Genomic DNA, 22,942 nt, shown 5'->3' on the forward strand with positions numbered 1-22,942 from the left:
CCAGTTCTGTATGCACAAACAAATAAATCTTTAAAAAAAAAAATAAGGACCCAGTGGGCCTCCATCTTGTTAGGTTCTGCTGCTGTAGCCATGTTATCTGAGGAGTTTTTCAGGGGTCAGGCAAAAGCGGGAAAAGCCAGCCTTCATGGGGAGCTGTGCTTTGCTAACAAGTGCCTTGAAGAGAAAAACCAGACAGGCTAAATGAAAACAGTTGCAGTCATGCTCCGCACCTGCTTCCTTACCTCCTTCTCTTCCCTTCCCCTCTGTCTCTTTGCTTAACAAGGTTTTAGTGCCATTACTGAATTGCCAGTAGGACCTTAGGATAATACTCTTGCCCATAGCATCATGGTTAATTTTCTGAAGATGAGCTTCTCAGAAACCAGAATTTGATTTCTTTATAGTGAGTTTCCAAACAAACTTATTGAATTAGTTTGTTGCCAAAGCTGGTGGTGTGCCATCTGTCCCTTAGCGGCGGAAGAAGGAACTGAAAGCTGACGAAGTTCTAGAAGGAGATGCCGTGTTAAGGGGAAGGATCCCGCTCTCTTGCCCTGCGTTGTTTCTTGTTCCTTTCCCCTTTTGTAAGTAAACCCGTTATGGACCCTTTTGTGGGTACCTGCAGTACAACTGAACTGTGAGCACGCGGGTGAGGCCCCACAGACAGGCGGCCCAGTCCACTCGGGGCTGCCCTGTAACAGCAGCACAACAGCCAATGTCTCTTCACTGAAGAATGGAGTTCAGGGCCTCCCTGGTGGCCTCGGGGTTAAGTCTCGGTGCTGTTACTGCTACGGCCTGAGTGCAGTCCCCCACCGGAGAGCTGACCCACATAGGGTGCCGCAGACCTGTCCTGCTGCTCCCTCAGCAGTGTATTCAGTCAGTCACCTGCTCTGCTCCCCACTGTCTCTGGTGAATCCTGTCATGTGTGCACACGCACACACACACACACACTCACACACACACCAGCACCTCTGGCCTATGCCCCAGTTCTACACACACAAAAACCCGGAGTTCAGTTCAGAATCACACCTGGTTTCGTTTCTTGGCGCGCCGCTGAAGGGTCTGCCTTTAAAACAGCGTGTGTCCTCAATCAGTGTGATCCTGTTTGCTTGATACTTTTGGTCTGGGCTTTGGGTTTGGCTTCAGACCCGATTGCCGCCAGGAGTAAGGACAGAAAGTGTGACTTAGCGGTGTAGAGCCAGAAAAAGAAGGGAACCATCTCATAAAAGTAATGAGCCCCCTTTTTCCCGTGAAGGAAACATAGTCAGTTTCCTTTCCTCCTCTGTCATAAATAACTCACAACACACTCTTCGTATAGATAACTCTATACTAAAATGCCCCGAGTGCTGATTGGGTGCTAAATACTAGGCTGTGGAATCCTTTCCTACTTTATCTAATTTTGAATTTGAAAATAGACTTGATCGTGGGGATGTTCTTACACTCATACTGTATTTCCAAGTAAACAGTTAAGGCTCGGAGAAGTTGCTTGTGCAAAACGCTCAAATAGTGAGGGACAGGCCCTCCCTCCACACTTCAGCCTCCACGGGGTTCTGCTACGCCCGTGGTTTTGAGGCTTCTTACAAGCTTTGCACTTGAGGGCCCTTTCCTCCATGGCCCAGGGAAAGTCACGCCAAGGCCTCAAGCCCTTTTCTGCACCTGTAAGTGGAAATAGAACCAAAGTCCCCACCCTCAGCTCCCCTGTCTCAGGCTCAGAGCGGTCCCTATGAGTGATGTGGGTAGAGGCAGGGGGACCTCCTAAGTCCGTGTCAACAAGCGTGGAGGGGTGACCTTAGTGTTTCTTTTTGGGAATGAGTCAAAACAAAGCCGCTTTGGGAAACAAGCAGACAGACAAGCCAATGTTGGTCGGCAGTAGTGTGACTTTACAACAGTCTGATTGGGATTTTGCCAACCCAGTAAAGTCAGCTACCAGAGCAAATCTCAAAGCTATAGAACATTTTGCCAGCAATTTTTAAGTAAAAATTCAGATGACTCTTAGGTTGTTTCGATGGATAATAGCAACTGTGTAGACTTCTCAGCTAGGAATAAATAATCCGTAAAGGCAGCATTTTTTTTAAGATGTAATTTGGAAAAGTACTATTCCAAGGCCGAGCTGTGTCACATACTCTTAAATAATTGTAAAAGTTTAAAAGGAACCAAGACCAACATGTACCATGAATGAATTCACACATGTTTGTGTGTATCTGTTGACCTGAGCAGCACATAGAAGCAGCTGTAGCTTGAAAGGACGCGCAAACTCCTCCTGCAGAAGGCGCTCCCAGCCCAAGACCAAAGGCCACAGTGCGAGGCAGGCATAGGGCCCAGGGGCGAGGCCGAGGCCCGGAGCCACGCTGTCTGCATTTCAATTCCACACTGGTATTAGCCGCGTGCCTTAGAGCAAATTATTATGTTTTTTCATGTCTCTTGCTGATCTGCAAAATGGGGATAATGAGAAATAATAACACTAATCTGAGGGGACTTCTGGAATTAAATGAGATGCTTACAACGTGCTGGGTGTGTGGTAAACTTGGCATGTGCAAGTTATAGGCGAGGCCCTGAAATAGGTATGTCTCTGTAGAGAGCTACATTCTCCACCTGCTGTGCACCTCTCCCTGGAGTTTTACCAGGGGAACTACAGAGCACCAAGTTACTATTATTTGAAAATTGATTAAGGATTCACGAGGAAAGGCTCTGTGAAAAAAGACGTGCTGGATCGTATGGGTGTGGCTCCCGCTTGGGGCTCCCACACACGCAGGAATGGGGCGGCAGGAAGGGGGCGGGACAGTGGCGGCATCTTGGGCTCCCCCTCCTGCCCCTGCCACCTCTGGTCTTCAGGGGCCTGGACAGTAAGGACATTGTGGGGGGGGGGGGTTTGCTGGCAACCACAGCTGAAAGCGGCCTCAGGGATACATCCTTAGAGTCACATAAAGGAGCCCATGGGGAGGGGGGGGTCTCGCGCCTAGGAGGCTTCTAACTTAAAGCCATTCATCCTCTGTAATGTTTCCACTCTTCAGTATGTGTGAAACACCGCCAGAAATTCCTTGTCTGCATCTGGCAGCCACACCCTTCTGCTTCACGAGTATCTTTCCTTGCTCTCCAAATCAGCTCCCAAGTGCTGGTGGAAAAGGCAGGCCACGGGCTTTGCATACAGAGTATGGCAGTGACAGCTCTTCTGGACACTTCCACCCAGGGGCATCCCCTCTGGCATTTACCCCGTACAGGTTTTCAGGTTTAGTCTCCGTGTGAATCAAATGTCAGATGTGTCGGCAGTGATGGTTCCTGTGTGTGTGTGTGCGTGTGTGTGTGTGATGTGCACAGGTTTTATCTCTAGGAAGGAAAATCAGGGTAGCAGAGATCTACTGTTTAGCATCTATGTTTTAATAATCATTTTGAAAGATTTACTTTTTTAATAAATAGAAACGTGGAGGACAGACTTCCTAACCCTAGAAGAAACTTATGCTCTCCTCTAAGGAAGAGAAAAGCAACTGTATTTGCTTTCGTCAGGGTCGTTAGAGAACATTGAAATATTCTGAGCTGTGTAGTGCTGGCACAATATGTGAGCACGACATAGTGATTGTTACAGTGATTGAACGTGACTTCCGTTCTAGCAAGTCATAAGGGAAGAATGTATGGTGTACATTCTTTTAATATGCAAGGGGAAGGATGAAAGACTTTTGTTGAGTAGAAAGTGCCATGTCCCGAATGTCACAAGCAGGCATCTGCTTCATTAGTCTGTCCAGTTGAAAGCGGAGTCCAGGTCCTGTCCACCTGGGTGTCCTCACAGTGAGAGCTCGGTGAGGGCTGCTGGCTTGAGTGCTGTGTCCTTCCACACAGGCACAGGCACGGGAGATCATGGCGCTCGGGACGCACACGGAGCACGTCCTGGCCCTGAGACCAGGGTCTGTCTGTGACAGCACACACACGCATCGGGTAGATGCTGGCCAACCACCACATCCATCTCCACAAATGGAAGCCACAGCGGTAACAGCACCATCTGCTTGCCTCAGAGTAATTTTTAATCTCTCTGTAGCCTTCGGTCACGTGTTGTGATGCGAGGCCACTTAGCGGACTTGTTTCATTATCCTAATGGCCAGTGATGTAAGCAGGCCTGTCCCTGGCATCCGGGGAGGAGGGAAGAAGCAACTGGCAGAGGCCCAGCACCTCCCTTTTGTTCGCTGCCTACACTTTTCCAGGCCTTCTCCCACTTTTGCTTATCTATTTTTGAAAAGCATTTACCGAGGACCCAACAGTACAAGACACGCTCTTCACACTTGATCTTGGTCAAAAGGCCAACAAGCAGTGGGTACTGAATCACAACTCTTGCTCAGTAAAGAGCTCAAGTCTTTCCATGATTTCATATAAAAGGAAATGTTTTTACTGGATTTTCATCATAACGTGGTTCACCATTTGAGTCATTTTGGTTCTCAAGTTTCCTAAATAAGGTGATTTGTATCAGCCATGTTGAGTCGCCTGTTGGGGAGAAGTTCATCGACGGAGGCGAGCACAGATTTGCTGCTTCCTTGAACCAACAGAAAAACAGGCCATTTCACTCCATCACAACAGAACTCGCCACAGTAATGCTGTGGTTAATCGAAAAATTGGATTCTGTCACTTAATGAAAAGAATTGTCTAAAGAATGTCGCCACATGACACAAGACTTCTACTTTCCTTCTCTTGACGGGTCATAACTTCACAAGTATTTTGTCTGTACTAGACTTAATGTGTTTATCAAGGCTATTTATTCCTAGGACTCATTTCTCCCAAGTAAGCTGAAAAAAAAAAAATCAGTTCGATTTATAAGATTCATTGTTGTTAAGCCCATGATTTTTGGCCTTTGTGAAAGAATTGTTCATACCACGTGATGCCTGAGGGAATGCCATGGCCCCTCCATATTTTTTTTTTTAGATTTATTTATTTATGCACATAGAACTGGGGTACAGGCCAGAGGTGCAGGGGTGGTGAGAGGATTCACCAGAGACAGAGTGGGGAGCAGAACAGGCAGATCGACAAAGTACACTACTGAGGGGAGCAGCAGGTGGGTCAGGAGAGGTCTTCAGCACCATCTGGTCACCTCCAGGGTGGGGATCAAACTCGTGCTGAAGTGGCTTTAGCTTCTCAGTGCTGTGCATTAACCCGCTGTGCCACCAGGGCGGGCCCGGTCCCTCCATATTTAACAGATGACCCCCTTAGAAGTCACACTGATAAAGCCAGCAGAGGCCACCACCAACTCCTACCTAGCAGGGGCCAGCGAGCACCCCAGGGGCCTCTAGAATTCTTCCTTCCTCTGGAGCCACCAGCCTCCGAGAGCGGAGTTTTCTGTTGTGGGGAGGATTCGCATGAGAGTAAATGGCTTTCTTGACATAACTCCACACTGCGTGTGCTCAGCAGCAGATACTGTATGTTAAAGTAGACTTACTGGCCAGCGCTCGTTGTCCAGGGGGAAGGCAGCCCCTCCCCACCCCACACTGCTTCCCAGTCGGTCGTTGCTTATCCCAAACAAGGAGTCCTCTTCCTGCCAGTGGTGATTGCATCATTGGAAAGGAACATGGGAGTCTCCCAACTGAACTTTTTGCTCCCATTTGAGAGAAGTCAGTTGGAAAGAGGGGAGAGGCCTTTTATTCTTCCTGGTGTTTAATATCTGGGCTAGTTTGAAAAGCTCTGGTTTGGCAACAGGCTCGTCCGAGCATCTTTCTCTCTGGGGACCTCCCAGCAGGTGAGAAGGAGCGGCGAGGCCTGCGCGCATTAAATGCTGCTGGGGTCATCCCCTCAGTAGCTCCGCCAGCGCGCCCGGCCAGCATCCTTTGTGTGAAAAGGGCCACCCTAAGCGACAGGAGGAACTGACCAGAATCAGGGAGCAGGTCACCCAGGAGCAGTGAGACCACGATCAGGTCCCCCAGGGGCACAAGTGAAATGAGCTGTTAGAGATACCGCCCTGGGCTCAGATTCCTGATCTCCGGCTTACTTACGATCTGTGTGACCTTGAGCAAGACACTTGCCCTCTAAGGATCACTTCCTTCCGCATAACTCGGAGGGGTAAACGAACCGACCTCTTTGGGTTGTTGTGAGGAAAAAGCAGTCAAGTATTCAGTCCGGCGCCAACCGCATAGTACGTTCTCAGGAAACTGTAGCGAAAGTAAAAGCCACCGTGATTCCAGACGGAGAACAGAAGTCTTCACGCTCTGGCCCAGGAGTGGTGGGTTTTACAGAAGGGTGTGCTGGGGTGAGGAAGCCACTGTTCCCTGCACCCACCCACCCCCACCCTTCCCCTAGCCCCTTCGGCCAGAGGGGCGCACCTTTGTTGGGGATCAGCATTAAGATCTCCTTAGAATAAAGGGTTTGAAGAATCACTGTTTGGGAGGCACAGTGCTGCTACAAGGTGGAGTGGGGCTGGGGCCTAAGAGGCGAGTGGTCTCCATTTCAGGAAGTCCACACTTGCCTTTGCTATCGCATTTCCTTAAATACAGATTAAAAGAGCAGGTGGTGGATTTATAGCTTATTTATAGGTGTATATGGCCTGAGTTCGACGAGGCTGAGTTGCACGGTTCGATCAGCCTCCCCTGGCGTCTGCTGACAAGTGTCACGCGACACTTGAGCCCCCAAGTCTGACTCTCTGTCTTCTCCTAGATGAGCACCATGCCAGGCCTGCCCACTCGGCCCTGCTTTTACGACATAGATCTGGATACCGAAACGGAGCAAATTAAAGGCTTGTTCTGAAGGAAGAAGATTTTCACAGGACCCCACTCAGGTAGGCAGAGCTGACACACTATTAACTGGGTCTGGAATCAGGCTTCCTGCCTGAGATGCTGGCTGTCTTTACTTTTTGGTGATCAGTTTTGTTTTGTTCTTCTGATTATTACAAAAATGATCTGATGAGCAATCTCCTGACTTGATTACTGTGAGTCCCCACCTAATAGTCTGGATCGCTCCTGGGTTAGACGGGCAGTGAGGCATCAGGACCAGGCCTCGCTGTGGCAGGCATGGCCCAGCAAGCCCAGCTCTGCCATCCAAGTAGAGCAGAGGCATCGCTTGCCAAAGCAAAGGAATCCGGTAAACTCCATCATCTTTTTCCAGAGTCAAAAGCAATACTGACATGACTGTAGTAGAAGAGTGTCTAGACCTCCCTTCTATATAACCTATTGCATCAGTTAGAACCTGGTGGAGGCACCCGGATGTCTTCATTTCCTAGGCTGCCACCACCTGGTGTCTTAAAATAGCAGAAACTCATTCTCCCACACGTCTGGAGATGAGAAGTCCAAAGTCAGGGCACGGCCCGGGCCCAAGCCATCCGTGAGGACCTGCTTTCTCCCAGCTCCTGGTAGTCAAGCTTTCGCCTTCTCTGTCTAGCCTGCCCAGCCCCAGTCTCCACCCCAGCCTCTTGGCCTTCTCCAGTCCTGTCTTCTCGTGCCTCCTCTTGGAAGGATTCAGACATCGTGAGCAAGGGCCCCATTATTGACCCCCTTTTGCCTTGATCGCTTCTGCAAAGACCCTGTTTCCAAATAAGGCCCCTGTCACTGTTGCTGGGGGTCAGCTGCAGCCTCGCTTTTGAGAACACAGTTCAACCCACCACTGGGACAGTAGTACCCCAACCCGATGACATGGAGCTGGGCCTGATGACGCAGCCTGTGAGGCCCAGGAAGGACAGGGCAGCAGAAATGCCAGCCCTTGTTGAGTGGTGGGGGCAGTTGGGGGGGGGGGCGGCTGGACTTGATGAGGAGCTGCCTCACACAGTCCACAGTGCTGGGGGCCCCTCAGGCTCACCCATGTGCCCCTGGGCTGTGCAGCCACACTGCCCCACCCTCCATCAGGAAGAAAAATGACCACCCTCCTAACCTTCCTCCCTGGAAACTTCCAAGCAGGAGTTTTAAAGCTTGGAGCTGCTTCCCCATATATCAGACGTGTCCTCACCATGGTCTCAAGACACATTCCTCTCGCCCGCCCCCACCCGAACACCCAATGCCTTCTCCAGCAGCCCTCACGCTTGCCAGCGTATCCTGGGCCTAACAGATGAGCTTGCTTGACCGAAAGACCCTGCTTTAACTTTCCAGGAGACATGGCCCCAAGCCAGGAACACGGGGTTCATACTTGAGTCTGTCCCTCCCCCGGTGAGCTCCAGGGGGAGGGGTGTTTTTGTAAGCCTTTGACCTCAGCCATGAAGAGGAAAGTAAAGGACCACTTATGGAATTACATTACTACGAAGTATGGAATTGGCGAGTCAGGGGCTGGGGGTTGGTGTGTGTTTTTTGTGCTGAAAAGTGAAACTTGGATTTAGTTTGAGCCACAAGCTTATCGCCTGTCTTTGTCATTTCTGAAAAAGAAACTCCAGAAATAAACGGAGGGAGACTAGTTTAACTAAGAAGCCTGTAAACTGGAGCTTTGATATCAGTGTTGTTTTGGCCTCTTGGTGTGTGTGAGCGCGCACGTGTGTGTGTGTGTGTGTGTGTGTGTGTGTGTGTGTGTGTGTCCTCTTGGCATGACACTGTGTGTGTGAAGGTCTTGGGTTTCTCGCCCAGGCCTTGGGAAAATAATATTAGTCCTCTTAAACCGAGGGGTTGACCCCTGTCCTGATTAATCTCCCTTGTCGTGTCCAGAGCCCATGGTGCTGCGTCTCTGCCATCTGTGTCTCTTCCGCAGAGCCAGAGCGTGCAGCTCTTTATCTTTCTTGGCTTGTGTATTTCCAGCCACTTGGTTCACCTCCATGCAGTTTCCAAGTGATTCCTGTAACCCAGCTACACCCAAGCAGTTGCAGTTAGGCTCAGGTCACGCCGAGCGACCCCTTTGCACTATCACTGACACTCTTTAATCTGGTGTTCACGTTCCCTCACACGTGTTCCTTGGGATTTTATTTAAGAGCTGAGTGGGAGTGTGCCCAGGACCCTGCTGTGATCCCCCAAAGTGCCAGGCCCCGCCAAGCCCCTCGCTGGCTGGTGCAGCACCCCCAGTGGAGGGTTACATGCTTCCCTGGGTGGGCTCAAAGGAGCAGGACGGGGTTGGGAGTGGGTCCCCGTTCCTCAGCTAGGGGCACGTGTCAGGCCCAGTCGGAGGACAGTATTTTCTCTTCATATCTGCAAAACCTCTGGCCCAGAGAAGTCAGCGACTGGCTCAGATTATCCTGCTCATGAGAACAGAAGCCACGACCCAGCCAGCTCTGCTCACCCAGGCGCCCCCGTTCTCACTCCAGTCACAGGGTAACGAAGCTTCTGGAAGACACCAGCTATTTGCACAAAACTGCAATTTGCAGTGCACGGCCATTTCTTTTTGATATCAAAAGATAATTATTTGGCTGTGGGACGTGGTGGCTTTGTCAAAATTCAGACAGACCGGAGTAGGTCTGCCTCTGAACTCTTCATTGACTGGCGCTTTCCCACCCTTTGACACAAGACATCTTCTTTGTAAACTGCTCAGTGCTGTTCTGGGCTGGCCGGGCAGTGGTTCAGAACCCTCCCTAGACCCTGTTTGAGCAAGTGGAGAAGGAGCCGGTGTGTTCAGCTCAGGCCTCTGCAGAACGGCCCTTCCCCCTGGGGTGATCACCTTGCGAACATTCCTGAGCTTCCCTGGACCACTCCTAAGAATCAGAGTTCTGTGGCTGCTAACTGAGCATCATCCAAGGCCGTCTACTGGGACGCACTGGGGCACCGGGAGAGGAAACCCCTGGCCTCCGTGGCGGCCCTGGGACACTGCAGAGCGTTATGCTGGAGGAAGCCTGTGCAGGCTGGTGATGCCCACTTCAGCCCCCTTGGCTCTCCTGCTGACTTCACCCTCTAGGAAATTGGATGCGTCTTATGCGAACCTGAGAGGCCAAGAAGTCACCGGAATGGGAGCTCCTGCTCCTCCTCCCCAGGGCTGCCCTGCTGTGCGTTCACTATTGTTAGAATAAGCGCCTGACTCAGGCCTTTGGACTTCACCAAACAGGAGTAATTTAAACAGGTTGTTTGTCCCTATGAAACTGATCCTGCCATACAACTATGATTCCTTTGTTTAAAGATGATTGCATTTCGGGGGTTGGTTTTTTCCTTTTTCTCCACCCTTTTTGTGTCTCCTTCGGGACCTTCATCATATTTCTGAGCCCTGGCAAGATTCACATGAACACAGTGAAGTCGGGCAGACTCCTCAAAGCAGAAGTGTACTCTCTTACACTTTTCTGATGTGCAAAAGTTATGTTCGTTATCGAATCTCATTGACTCTGGTCCTCCCATGTTAGTTTTTTGTACCAAAGAAGGAGTATTACCCCAGCTCATTTCTCCCCTAAACTGCCTGCAGAGCAAAATTTAATAATAACATAAATTTATCCTGGATGCTGCTGGCAGCCCGTCTGTGGACAGAAACCCCGAGTAGCAAAGCGCAGGGTTTCCTGGTTCAAGGAGCAGCTGACAGATTTTTCATCGCCTTTATGTTTCTAGAGAAAAGTCCTCAGCTCATCACTGCACAGGCCCTTGCTTTAGAGCACCCGCCTCGTCGTTTCCCCGTCCCAGGGAGGGTCGAAGTAGGCTGGAAGCCCAGGCTACTTCAATCAAAGGTGGTGGTAGGTAAATGTGGGGGTGACCTCATGAACATCTCAGAGCCCGTGCCAATGAAATGTGTGACTAAATGGAATTGGAGGCACACGGCGCAAAATCTTCGTTCCCTTTCGAAGAAACCTGTCCTGGGTACTTTCTCACCTGGGCTACTGGTGTCTTAAATGTACAAATCAGACTGTTTTCTTGCCAGCCGTTTAAGGTTTTGGGTTTTTTTGTTGTTGTTTTTAAGATTTTTTTACTTATTCATACATACAGAACTGGGGTACAGGCCAGAGATAAAGGGGTGGCGTACAGAGACAGAGCGGGGGCCAGAACAGGCAGATCTACTGAAGCACACTGCTGAGGGGAGCAGCGGGCAGGTCAGGGGAGGTCTGCCGCGCCATGTGGTCACCTCCAGGGCAGGCGGGAATCGAACTCATGCGGAAGCGGCTTTAGATTCTCAGTGCTGTGCTTTAACCCGCTGCGCCACCAGGGAGGGCCCCTTTAAGGTTTTTTAAGTGTGGGACCACAGGCTCTAAGCCTCTTGAAACAAAATGGTCAGATACAAAGGTGTCCTAGAGAATCAAGCCACCCCAACCTGGAGCTTGGAAGGTCTGGATCCCTCTCTGGTCATTTCCCGTCCACCAAACCCAGCCTCCACCCCCTGCCCCAGCCCCAACCTACTCCCCTCCTCAGGGGTCCCTGAGCCCCCAGCCACAGCTCTGAGCCAGGGGCAAGATTTGCACCAGTAAACCTCCCCCTTACCAGCTGAAATATTTTCTTTTTGTGAATGTTTATTTTGCTTGCAATCCTTGTGTTTTCTTTTTACTTCCCTGACTTACATTGGACTTGAGGGAGTATTTGAAGTTTCTAGTGCCCTGGTTTCATCACTGTCTCCTGTTCTAAAGCTAATCAAGCCTCTTCAGGCCCCAGCCCCTCGCTCATCAAAGGCTGACTCTGTATTCCAGCCGAGTGTGAACTCTTGGCCGAAAGTGAATTCCTGGCCAGGAGATACATTCTTTCATGTATAAGTTGAGATTAAAGGACAAAAATATCTTGCATTTATATTTCTCCTGCAGTGGTGAAACTTTTTTACCTGAACGTTGGATATTTTGTTTGTACTTTTAAAATATAGTATGATCACTTTTTTAAAAACATTTCAGGGCTCAACAGGGGCAAGGAGGCTTCTTATTCTTGGAGAGAAAAGCAGCAAAGCTTTTTTTTTTTTTTTATACATACAAGAACTGGGGTACAGGCCAGAGGTCCTGGGGCAGTGAGAGGATTCCCCAGAGACAGTGGGGAGCAGAACAGGCGGATGGACTGAAATCCACTGCTGAGGGGAGCAGCAGGCGGGTCAGGGGAGGTCTGCTGCGCCATGTGGGTCACCTCCCTGGCCGGGGATCGAACTGTGTGCTGCCATGGCTGTAGAGAGCTTCAACAAACCCTTGCGCCACCAGGGAGGCCCAACCGCAACAAGGCTTTAACAGCAAGTCCTAGGTCCACTCACCTCTCTGCTTGTCCTGAATACATCTGTCATTTCTTTCCGTATCTGCTGTGAAAATGGAACTGAAATTCAAGGTGATCGGATTCCAAACCTGAAACCGCCTCCCTCCGCAGGCTCTGGCATCTAGATCTAAAACTTAGAAGTCTTGGAATTTCTGCCGCGGTGTAAGGAAGTCTCAGGAAGTTAGAGGACTGTGTGCAGGACCCATGCTGAGTGAGTCCCAGACAGGGCTGAGTCTCCTCTGTTCCTAAGGCAGGTCTTATGAACTGAATTGCTTATCTGTGCTGGAATTTTCTTTCCATCTCCAACTTCAAAGCAATAACATGTTCAATTTAACACCAGGGGAGAAAGCTGTTCTAAACCAGTGAAACATTTTTTCCTGTTCCTCAGGCTCCCGAAATATAAACTACTTCTTGCCTTTTTGCTGCATTTGGAGAAAGAACGTGAATTTGAAATATGCTTGTTACGAAACGCTGGAGAAATGGCGAAATAGACCAAAGATTTATTCTTCCTTCAAGACGAATTCCGTTTGCACCAGAATATAGTGTTCCACCATGTTTGAAGGAAACTAATTTATTTTCTGTTTCTGCAGAGTTTACTTCATTTCCCACTGCTTACACTTTAGAATGTTTATTGTATGGAGACTGGGGGATTAAAGAGGTGTGAATGAAAAGGTAACGTGTTCCGCTGTGAATTTTTCTGTTCTGTCTTTAAACTGAAAATAAACGTATCTCGAAATCCCACCTGCAAGTCTTCAGCACCAGATAAGTGCTCAGCTCTCCAGCCGCTAGGGGTTGTTACCTACACTGATTTCTTGGGGAATCTGACTGTGGCCAGAGCTCTATAAACATAATGAGAAGGTCACGCACACCGAGGACTATGTGGTCAGCCGTGAAACCTTGCGACCGCCCAGGACTGTGCTACCCTGGGAACAAGGCACATTTGTTTATGTCCAGAGTTGTTCGGTGCCAATGGCGTTGACATCACTTCACTAAAAACTGGCCAGTTTAGGTAGTTTCTTCCGTGAATGAGTCTCAATGGCCATTAAGCCCTCGGAGGCCCAAAAGGCTAAGAAAAGGGACTCTGAAAGGTCAGGTGTCTGGCAAAAGTTTTTTCCTTTAGCCCAACCCTTACTTCGGAGTAAAGAATGCTCTGTGGCTGTTCCCCTCTCCCCCCCGGAGTTCCTGGGTTTCAGTTCTGTTTTTTCCTACAATAATACAAAATAATATCAAAGTTAAGACAAAACCAAGGATTCAGGAACAAACAAGACGTGATTGTTCTCTAAGCAGCACAAGCTAAAGAGTCTCCACAAACTCCTCGCGGGACCCGCAGGCATATCCTCGCTGGCGTCCAGGCCACGGGCCTTTCCTGCCTGCCCTGCCCACGCCCTGCCTTGACCCCGCTCTCTAGTGCCCCTGCCCAGAACGTGTCCTCCTGTACGATTTCATTTGTTCCAAAACACTGTTTAGTAACTTAAAAGCCTCCTCATTCGAAAACTGACTCGTCCGAGAATAATCTGCTTGGCGGTCCCAAAGTGACCTCAGAGGCCGCCCCTCACTCCCAAACAGGATGATCTGGGCCCCTCCACGTGACACATCTTCCTGAGGGTGCAGGGCTTCCCACTCAGTCTGGTCTGTGTAGCCTGCACTCAACAAGCTGTCTTTCTCACAAGTTGATCTTAAGCAGTTGCTCTCTGTTACTCCAGTTTGTAGTATTTTCCTCTGTCATTTAAAATTTTGTTTTCTATTTTTGAAAATCTGGGGGGTGGGGGGATGGATTGTAGGCTCCTGTTCCTGAGATTCCTGTCCCGGTTTCAGCCGGCAACTCACCACATCACCAGGAAGGCGAGGAGACCATCCAGAGCACAAAAGTGAGTCTTGTGTCCGACACCCCCTTGCAGGGCCCAGGAACTGGTGCCTCTGGGGTTTCCCACAGCCCAGCCTCCCTGGGCACCTCACTGTCGCCCCGCATGGTCTGATGGGCTCGACGCCTCTCCGCCACTGGCCTGATGAGGAAATGCTCCTGTCAGGCTTCCTTCACTGACAACAAAGGTCATTGGCAAATCTGTTAATGTGTTTCCTAGACCAGAGGTGTTATTTGGGGTAAGAACTAGTTATCCGTCGTTCTCTTAACTCCAAGGCACAAGGGGAAAAAGCCATTGGCCTGGTGGGTTGAGGTAAGGACTCTGCCTGAGAAGAGTGACACCCCGTTGCTTTCCTCCTGTATAATTGAAATGTAAGAAATCACTGACCAGAAGTGTGGGGGCCTGTGACCCAAGTGGCACCGGACATGGGGTCTTGCCCTCTCAGCTCACAGTCCTTCAGTGGTGAAGAGCCAGAAGCCTCAGCGAAAGCTCCCAGGGGACATACTCTGCAGATAAGCTGGTCACCTGAGAGGGAGGAGTGGAGGCTCAGGAAAAGGGCAGCAAGGAGGTCAGCCAACGCATTCATTAACTCTGTTCCTTCCATCCCGGGCCTACTTTGTTTAGTGCAGTTAGAACCTGCCAACTCCACTGAAGCAATTCATAGTAGATGTTGATGTATGGTCACATTGGCCAGGGTTTTATTCTTATCATAACTTACATGTACCCATAAATAAGGTGTACAAGCATATTGAGTGTATTCCAGCAGAATGTATATGTACATTTTTTTAAAAGATTTATTTATTTATGCATACAGAACTGGGGCACAAGCCAGAGATGCAGGGGAGGTGAAAGGGTTCACCAGAGACAGTGCAGGGCAGAACAGGAAGATCAACGAAGTGCACTGCTGAGGGGAGCAGCGGGCGGGTCAGGAGAGGTCTGCTGCACCCTGTGGGTCACCCCCCGGGGCCAGGGATCGAACTCATGCGGAAGTAGCTGCAGCTTGCTTGCAGTGCTACGTCCTTACCCATTGTGTCACCAGGCCAGGCCCATTTTTTTGTCCATTTTATATAAGTAAGGATGTACAAGGAAGAAAAAATAAGTACATTTTGATAGCATTTGTTACAAACCTGTAATCCAGAGCCTCTGGGAAACTGAGCATGGAGGCACATCAGTTGGTTAATAAACAGATCTTCATGTTATTCTTCAATGAATGCAGCCAGTGACGGCTGCAGGAAAGCTATTACAGACAGCTATTCTTCAAACAAGGAAACACGGGCTAGATTCCAGAGCTCCAGAAACTTGGGTGGGTAAAAATACTTTTTTTCTTCACTAAACTCCACAGCTATAATGTACTTTCTGAAACAGGAATGTCAGCAGCAAACCACAGTGGTAGTAAGCACCTCTCTGTCACCAGTAGAAACCACTGCAGTCTCTCACATCCTACCTCAAAATGAATATACATGTAGGCCTGCTACACTTCTTGTCAGCTTCTTATTGTCTACAATAAGGAACCACGTGTTTAATCAAATGTGAATCTTTTCAGTATTTTAATCCTGCATTTCCCTATCGTCAGCTCGCTTCCTAGTTATTGATGACCTTGTCTAGGCCTGTGACAGTGTTCTGGAAACAGGTACACAGCCTTCTAAGGAGAGGCCTTCACTGTTAGGTGTAACTATTGGCCAGTTAGGAGATTAGTTTTGACTTGAAGCCTTCATCCTTCAAGAGATCCCAGATTTCCCCAGAGCAGGCCGGAGTCACAGCCCGGGTTAGACACAGCCAGCCCCTGGAATTGGCACAGAGTCCCTCTGCTGGGGTGTTAGCTACATTCGCCCCTGTCCTTGACGTAACCATAGATCCGGGGACTGTCCAACTGACCATTCTTAATCTGACGGCTTAGGAGCCCAGTAAGATGGTTGGTTCTAGGACAGAAAGTGGATAGGGACACCTCACAAAAATGGAGTAGTCTGATATAATTGAGCTTTCACCATGAGACCAAAAAGAATGAAATTCCTCAGTGTCACCCTCTGGAGACCTCCTGCCAGTGGTGGGTCATCGTCCTAAGCAATGCAGCCTCAGTGCTTGGTGCTACCAGAGCGCTGGAGAAGACAGGAAGGGGCACAGTTTGGCCGCCGACCCTGGCACTGAGCCAGAGTCCAGGACTGTGGCTGCTTCCGTGGACACTGCGTGGAGCCACGCCATGGTGGGCTCGCCCCTACTCGAGTCAGTGAACTCCATGGGAGCTAGTTGGACACACTAATTCTCCCCAGGCCGTTAATAACAGTCTCCAACACTTAGTCTTGCTTATGGGCTTGGGAATTAGGGCTTTTGTTTTTAAAACTGGTTTCCCATCTGCATTAGGACTGCTTTCAACACTTGTTAACAATGCAGCTGCTTGTCTCCACTTAGAACTAACAAATTGAATCGAGGAATTGGTATTTTAACAAATTACTGCTATTCCTCCCTTGCCTACTAAAGAATTACACTAACCTCCACTTTTTTATTTATTTATTTTTTAAGATTCACTTATTCATGCATACAGAACTGGGAGACAGGCCAGAGGTGCAGGGGCGGTGAGAGGATTCGCCAGTCAGAGTGGGGAGCAGAACAGATAGATCGATGAAGTCCACTGCTGAGGGGAGCAGCGGGCAGGTCAGGAGAGGTCTGCTGCGCCACGTGGGTCACCTCTGGGGCCGGGGATCGAACTCGCACTAAAGCGGCTGCAGCCAGCTTGCAGTGCTGTGTCCTAACCCGTTGCACCACCAGGGAGGACCAACCTCCACTTCCTTGTCACCACTGAATCCAGCACAAGGCTTAACATGTGGGAGGAGTATAGATGGTCAAGGAGACCAATCTGGCCTTTTGTGGCCTCATGCACCATGGTGACATCCTCTCCATTCCTATACTCCAGAGCCAAAGAATGCAGTCACTTCTCTGTGGCGTTCTCCTGGCCTTCCTCAGCTACACCTCCCCAGGTTGATCTTCAAGCCACCTCAACAGCACAGGTGTCTGAGGGAGGTTGAGACAACAGATACACAAGGTCCGTCAGGTTCATCATCTCCCTCCCTGAAAGCATGTCTAATCATCGCGCCTGTGTCAATGCGTACATGTCTGCCAGGTGAGGCCTCATACTTAGTGGATTAAAGAAGCCATTCGAGGTGGAAGAGGATGCTGAGGAGATGCTCCCAGAAGCCACTTCCAGAACCACTCACAGGTTGCCAGTGAAGGCCTGGGCCGGTGGAGGAGATGACACATCCTTTGAATTCAAATTTATAAAGTCGCACTCCCTGCTCTTCAGCGCCCTCCCGAACGCCAAACTTACCATATTGTGCTCAGCCGTATTTTCTCCCAGGCTAAGACAGGCTACCAGCGGGTCTGCTCAGAAAACAGCAGGACCCCCTCCCCCTTGGCAGGGCAGAGCTCAGAGGAGCCATGTAATTGCCCAGACGGAGTTTGAGGTTGGCGTGTTTATGTAACAAATCAACAAAACTTAAATCTTTCTGTGGTGCGGTCGGGGCCACCACCCTCTGCCCAGCAGAGGCCAGCGTGAATGTCATCTGTTTACTCAGACTGTGTGGGCATCTCAAGCTGTGGGAAAGGACCCTGCCGATCTAAAGCCAGTTTCAATCCTCCAGCTTGCTGCTTATCTACTTCATAAGAAGGATTGGGAAGAAAGTTTTTCAGAAACAGACCCTCAGATTTGCAAGTGTGATGAGCAGACATCATGACTGAATGTTCATGTTTGGCAAAGTTTTACAATTAAGGATTTTTTTTCTCAAATAATGACCTTATCCCTGATAATTTTCCTCCGAGTCAGCCTCCCGATTACCTCCCCCTTAGATAGAGACAATATGTACCAGACATACAGCTGAGACAGACATCCAGAAGGGGCTGGGAAGGCCCTCCTGGGTCCAGAACAGGCCAGTTCTGATGCTTTCCAACTTCATCAGGCAGCTGAAAGCCAAAGGGTGTTTCAGGGGCCTGGGGGTGGGGGTGGGGTGAGTGTGGGGTGCCAAGGAGTGGGGCTCCCAGGACCTCCCCAGGCATTTTTATCCTGTGGCTTCATTATTCAGTTTGAAATGTGAATTCCCAGAATATCAGACACCCCCAAACTCAAATATGAGCACAGAAACGCATTCCCCAGCCAAATGTAAATCATTTTTAAATTATTCATACCACCTAGCTTGCCATTAGAACAGATAATTGAACTAACTGTAAATATGTATAAACAGAAGTGACAGAAACAAATATCCACAACAAACTACAGATGAGCAAAAAAATCCACTTAAGTGCTAAATAATCAGGGCAGAGGGGGGCCCCGGCAAGGTGGGAGACCAGTGTTGAGTGGCTGGGACTAGACTGGAAGCAGCCACAGCACTGGGAGAGCTGGGAGCTGGTGAGGCAGGCGGAGCCGAGGGAGGGAATGTGGCCAGGAGAACAGGGAGTGGGGGCGGGAGCCCAGCTCTGCAGAGAAACAGATCCGTGTGGAGTCGTTTCTGGCAAATGTGACCTGGTCGAGGCTAAGTGACAGGAGTCCTGGCCAACAGGAGCAGGAAAAAGCAGGGTACCCCATGAATTCAGGGTCCCCTGGAAGCACAGGGTGCCCATTTGCAGCATCCTCCCTGGGACCCCCCAGCCTGCTCCCCTGTGAAAAAACAAGGCCGAGAAAATGCTCTCCTCTGGCCAGAGGGCTTGGGAGCAAGAATATGCTTACTGTCAACTAAAAACAGTCTAAGGGCTCAAAGGAGCGATGAGAACAAAACAGGTTTTAAGGGTAAACGCAAAACATCTTCCACCCCTCACTAAGTTCAGCCCCAGGAAGGTAAGTGACCAGGAAACAACCCCTTCCAGACACGGAGTTATCACCAGTCAGTTATCACCAGTTGTGACCGCTGAGACTTCTAACCCAGTCAGCTGGCGAGCACTGGGCCACACTCACAGGTTCTCAGTGGCCCAGGAGACGAGCACAGGCCCCTCCCCCAGCCGCCTGAGGCGGCTGTGGAACCAGACAGGGTGAAGGAGGCCACCCCAGGAGGATGAGGAGGCCCCCACCTCCCACAGGGAATAGGGGAGTAAAGCCGGCTGGCCACTTAGCCCCAGAGACAGGTCCAGCATGGTGAGAAGGTGACTCAGGGCTTGCGCCCTGTCTTCCCGTTGCTGCCAGCCTGCCCACACCTGAGCTGTCACCTGTAACCTACCGTGCTTGCAGGTACCGTGGAGGGAGGGAGGGACAGCGAGGCCCACGTCCCAGCAGCTCCACACAGACTCAGAAGTCGCCAGCCGTGACCCTGGGCTGTGACCTGAGCTGTGTGACCAACACAGATGTTTCTACCCAGATCATTTTAGGATAATGGTGTGTAAACTTCTGTGATCTTGTGGAATCTATCTACACAGCCTGCTTCCTGGGCTATTTGATCTCAGCTCAGGTACATTTGTGTTAAGTCCTTATCAGCGCCAGGCAGGTGCCGGCAGGCAAGGGCAGCTGGCGTGTGATACACAGCACGGCTCCCCTCACGCTCACGAGCATCGTCACTACTGAGTGTCGCTTCTGTTCCTACTGTCAAACATTCTCAAATAGTGGAATTAAAGCCGTCACACCTGTCAAATAGGAATTAGTAAGCACTTACTGTGCACGTAAGAACAGTTCTCCAATTGGGAACTTTCAGACAGACCGTGGAATGGAGCTCAGTGGTGTGTGTTACAGGACAACTTGAGTTTTTCTTCTGATTTTCAGAGGCATTTTTTTTTAAGATTCATTTATTTATGCATAGAGAACTGGGGTACAGGACACAGGTGCAGGGACAGTGAGAGGATTCACCAGAGACAGTGGGGAGGAGAACAGGCAGATGGAGGAAGTCCACCGCTGAGGGGAGCAGCGGGCGGGTCAGGAGAGGTCTGCCGCGCCATGTGGGTCACCTCCAGGGCCAGCAATCGAACTCTGCACTGAAGGACTGCGGCCAGCTCGCAGTGCTGCGTCCTACCCCGTTGTGTTACCAGGGAGGGCCCCTCAGAGGTATTTACAAGTGACCCAAGTCAACAATGCTTGCACCGCAAGAGAAGCTAAAATAGAGTTCAGTTACATGGCTTAGCAGGTCGTGTCTGCTCAGGAAATTTCAGTGCTGGTCTCTGTTTTATATTTTAACTTTGCTTTGCAGCCAGTAAGAGTAGCTGTCCTATAATTTTGTCATTGAATGGATGAACCAATTCACTATCAAAGCAGACATCCCCACTGGCCAAGATGGCAGAAGCAAGCAAGGCAGGTGCCACTGGAAAGTGTGGGCTTGTCCTGGAGAAAGTGCCTTCCCCCTTGGCTGAAACATGCCGGGAGGTCACCAGAACTACAGAGTAAATAGTTCCTAAAGTTAAAGGAATAAGGCTTTTTCCGTTCTGGCTACATCCATCTACATAAGTACTGTGACCAGATGGAGACTGAGCAACCTGAGAAGCAGAATCCAGTCTCGATGGTGAAGAAGAAATTTGGAAAGAGACACCAGGGAAAGCTCTAGAAAGTGCCTGCTGCTCTGGGCTCTCCACCTGTGCCTGCAGGAGCTGTGTATACAGGTGGCAGCCATGGGCAGGAAACCCCACCATTGAGCTGACCCTTCAAAAAGCATCCCAGGGCCCTCGCTGGTAGCACAGAGGGTTAAAGCACAGCACTAATAAAGCCACTTCAGTACGAGTTCGACCCCCGCCTACCCCGGAGGTGACCACATGGTGCGGCAGACCTCTCCTGACCCGCCCGCTGCTCCCCTCGGGAGTTTTCTTCATCAGTGCCTGTTCTCCTCCCCATTCTGTCTTGGATGAACCCTCTCACTCCCCTGTACTTCTGGCCTGTCCCCCAGTTCTGTGTGAATAAATAAATAAATCTTTAAAAAAAAAAAAAAAAGCATCCCAGGGACCACCGCAGCAGCCTTTCCCTCTTAGACATGAAGCCACAATCAAGGACCAGAACAGGACAGGTAAATTGATGACATGGGCGGAGCGGAGCCCTGTCACCAGGCAGGTGCTCTAGAACAGTCTCTTCCTCCTCCTCACAAGGCACTGGAGCCATAACACACCCACTAATGTGCTTTACCAATGAATTTAGCCCAGTGTCACCTTATTCTCACTCCCTGCTGAGAGGGTGGTTTGTCTTTTTTTATTATTAAAAAACGTTACTTAATATTGAGGCAATGTTGGTTTACAGGACTATGTATTTTAGGTTCACACCTCATATGTTATCACCCACCACCAAAGCCCGCACAGTCCATGGGGCCCTCTGCTCTTAATTCCCTCTCCCTACCCTTCCTCTCGGGTAGCTTCAGTACCAGTCAGAACTCAAGGGAGTTTTTTTATTTGCCTTTTCCTGTTCCTTTGTTTTGTTTATAGTCCACATATGAGTGAAATCATCCAGTATTGTCTCTCTTCTGGCTTGTCTCACATAGCATAATTCGCCCAGTTCCAGCCATGTTATCACAAATGACAGGAATTTGGCTTTCATACAGTTGATGGTATCCACCATGCATTTACCTCATCTTCTTTATCCAGCCCTCTGTCATAGGACACTTACGTTGGCAGGTTATGGATGTTTCTGTTTTAATGTGACCTAGCTGTGGTGACACAGGGCACCCAGCATAGTCACAGTGACCTCTCGCTACCCCTCTCTACCCCTGTCACCCACACACTGAGTTGTCACAGGCTTTGAACTAAGCAATAAGAACAAAGCTCTGACATGATACTTCAAAGTAAACAGAAACTTGGGACTAGCTATCGGCCTTCCTGGTTTTCCAAGACTGCTCTTAGTTCATCAGGTATGGAACCCACGGTTTTCAAATCTGCTGTTTCTCAAACACGAGATTACCCACAGCTCGTGCACTTGCAGACTTTTGGTGACCATGGAGGAACTTCAAAGAGAAACCTGAGTCATTATCTCCCACTCTCCACCTCAGCAAGCCCCTTAGAGTCCTATTCCCCTGTGGGTGTCCCTTCCCCAAAGTGTGGCCTTCTAGGCCTAGCCACCTCCCCAGCTCCATGCCCAGACCCAGCCCAGCAACTTCTGACAAAACAGCTGGTATTCAGGAATAACAAGCCCAGAATGCTAGGAACACAACCAGAGCTACACTCTAGTCAGGCTGAATTTTTAAGATGAAGTATTTTTAATTTTTTGTAACTATCCAATGATGTCCTTACTACCCAAGCTATTAGTTAGTCCACACCAGCTAAGTCGCGTTGTTTGAGTTCATTGTAGCCACGTTACAAGTCATCCCAAACCTGAGTGACTTAAAGCAACATCTATCGTTTATTATCTCTCGTGGTTTCTGTGGGTTAGAAATGTGGGTTGTAAAGAGAGCATGCTCTAGCTTTGCCCAACAACAAATAGGACCTCTGCTGGAAGCTGTGCTGTCTGGAGCTGGGGTCATCTGAGTGCACGCGTGACTCACCAGTCCCGGGTGAACTGAGGGTCCAGCTGCAGGGGTTGATGGGAACCCTCACAGGTGCCTCATAATATGGCTGCTGGAGTCCAAGAACGAGCATCCTGGAGCTAGTCAGAGCTGTGTCTTTGTGCTTGGAAGTCACACAACTCCCTTCTGCCATCCTCCCCTGATCAAGGTGTTCACACACTCAAGAACAGGAGCAGAGACCCTCAGCTCAGTGCAGTGTTACACTGTGAGAAAGGTTAGGTGTTTAGGTGACAGTCCTTGGGAACACAACCTGCCCTGACACAATTCTGCTTCAAGGCTGGTTATATAGGGATGTATGCCATGGTACAGGATTCATGAATTGGTCTTCAGCGAATCCTAACAGATAAAGGGAGAATGTTTGGTAACTGGAGACATGATCGGAGATGGGATTAGAAAGGTGTATGAGTCCTGAGTGACACATTAAAAGAAGAGGCTTTACTCCAGGGACACAGAGGTGCTGTAGAAGTATTTTCAATGAAGATTGTCCTCATCCCTGGTGAATTAGAGAAAGATAAGCAAGGGGAGTGAAGACTAATCAGGAGCTAGTCAAGGGGGTCCAGGCAAGCTACATAAGGAGTCCAGGTGGCACTGACCTACATCTCTGAGTCACCAGCCTCTACCATCTGTCTAATTATAGATTCAGCAAAGACAC

The 22,942-nt window shown here is 49.7% G+C and overlaps 1 protein-coding gene across 2 annotated transcripts in view; it reads left to right on the forward strand.

Moving 5' to 3' along the window:
- The window catches only part of MTHFD1L (methylenetetrahydrofolate dehydrogenase (NADP+ dependent) 1-like), a 138,766-nt gene extending 127,054 nt beyond the window's left edge, over nt 1-11,712 (forward strand). Inside the window, exons 21-22 of one of the 2 annotated variants that reach the window (XM_012721984.1) lie at nt 6,616-6,736; nt 11,648-11,712. In XM_012721984.1, the coding sequence (XP_012577438.1) occupies nt 6,616-6,705 (90 nt within the window). In that variant the 3' untranslated portion in view covers nt 6,706-6,736; nt 11,648-11,712. Of the gene's footprint in view, nt 1-6,615; nt 6,737-9,073; nt 10,755-11,647 lie in introns of those variants that run through there. The other variant, XM_012721977.1, reaches the window with a different exon arrangement.
- Nucleotides 11,713-22,942: the final 11,230 nt, after the last annotated feature.

Source organism: Condylura cristata, unplaced genomic scaffold, assembly GCF_000260355.1.
Source record: "Condylura cristata isolate star-nosed mole 26May11 unplaced genomic scaffold, ConCri1.0 scaffold00001, whole genome shotgun sequence".
Lineage (NCBI taxonomy): Eukaryota > Metazoa > Chordata > Mammalia > Eulipotyphla > Talpidae > Condylura > Condylura cristata.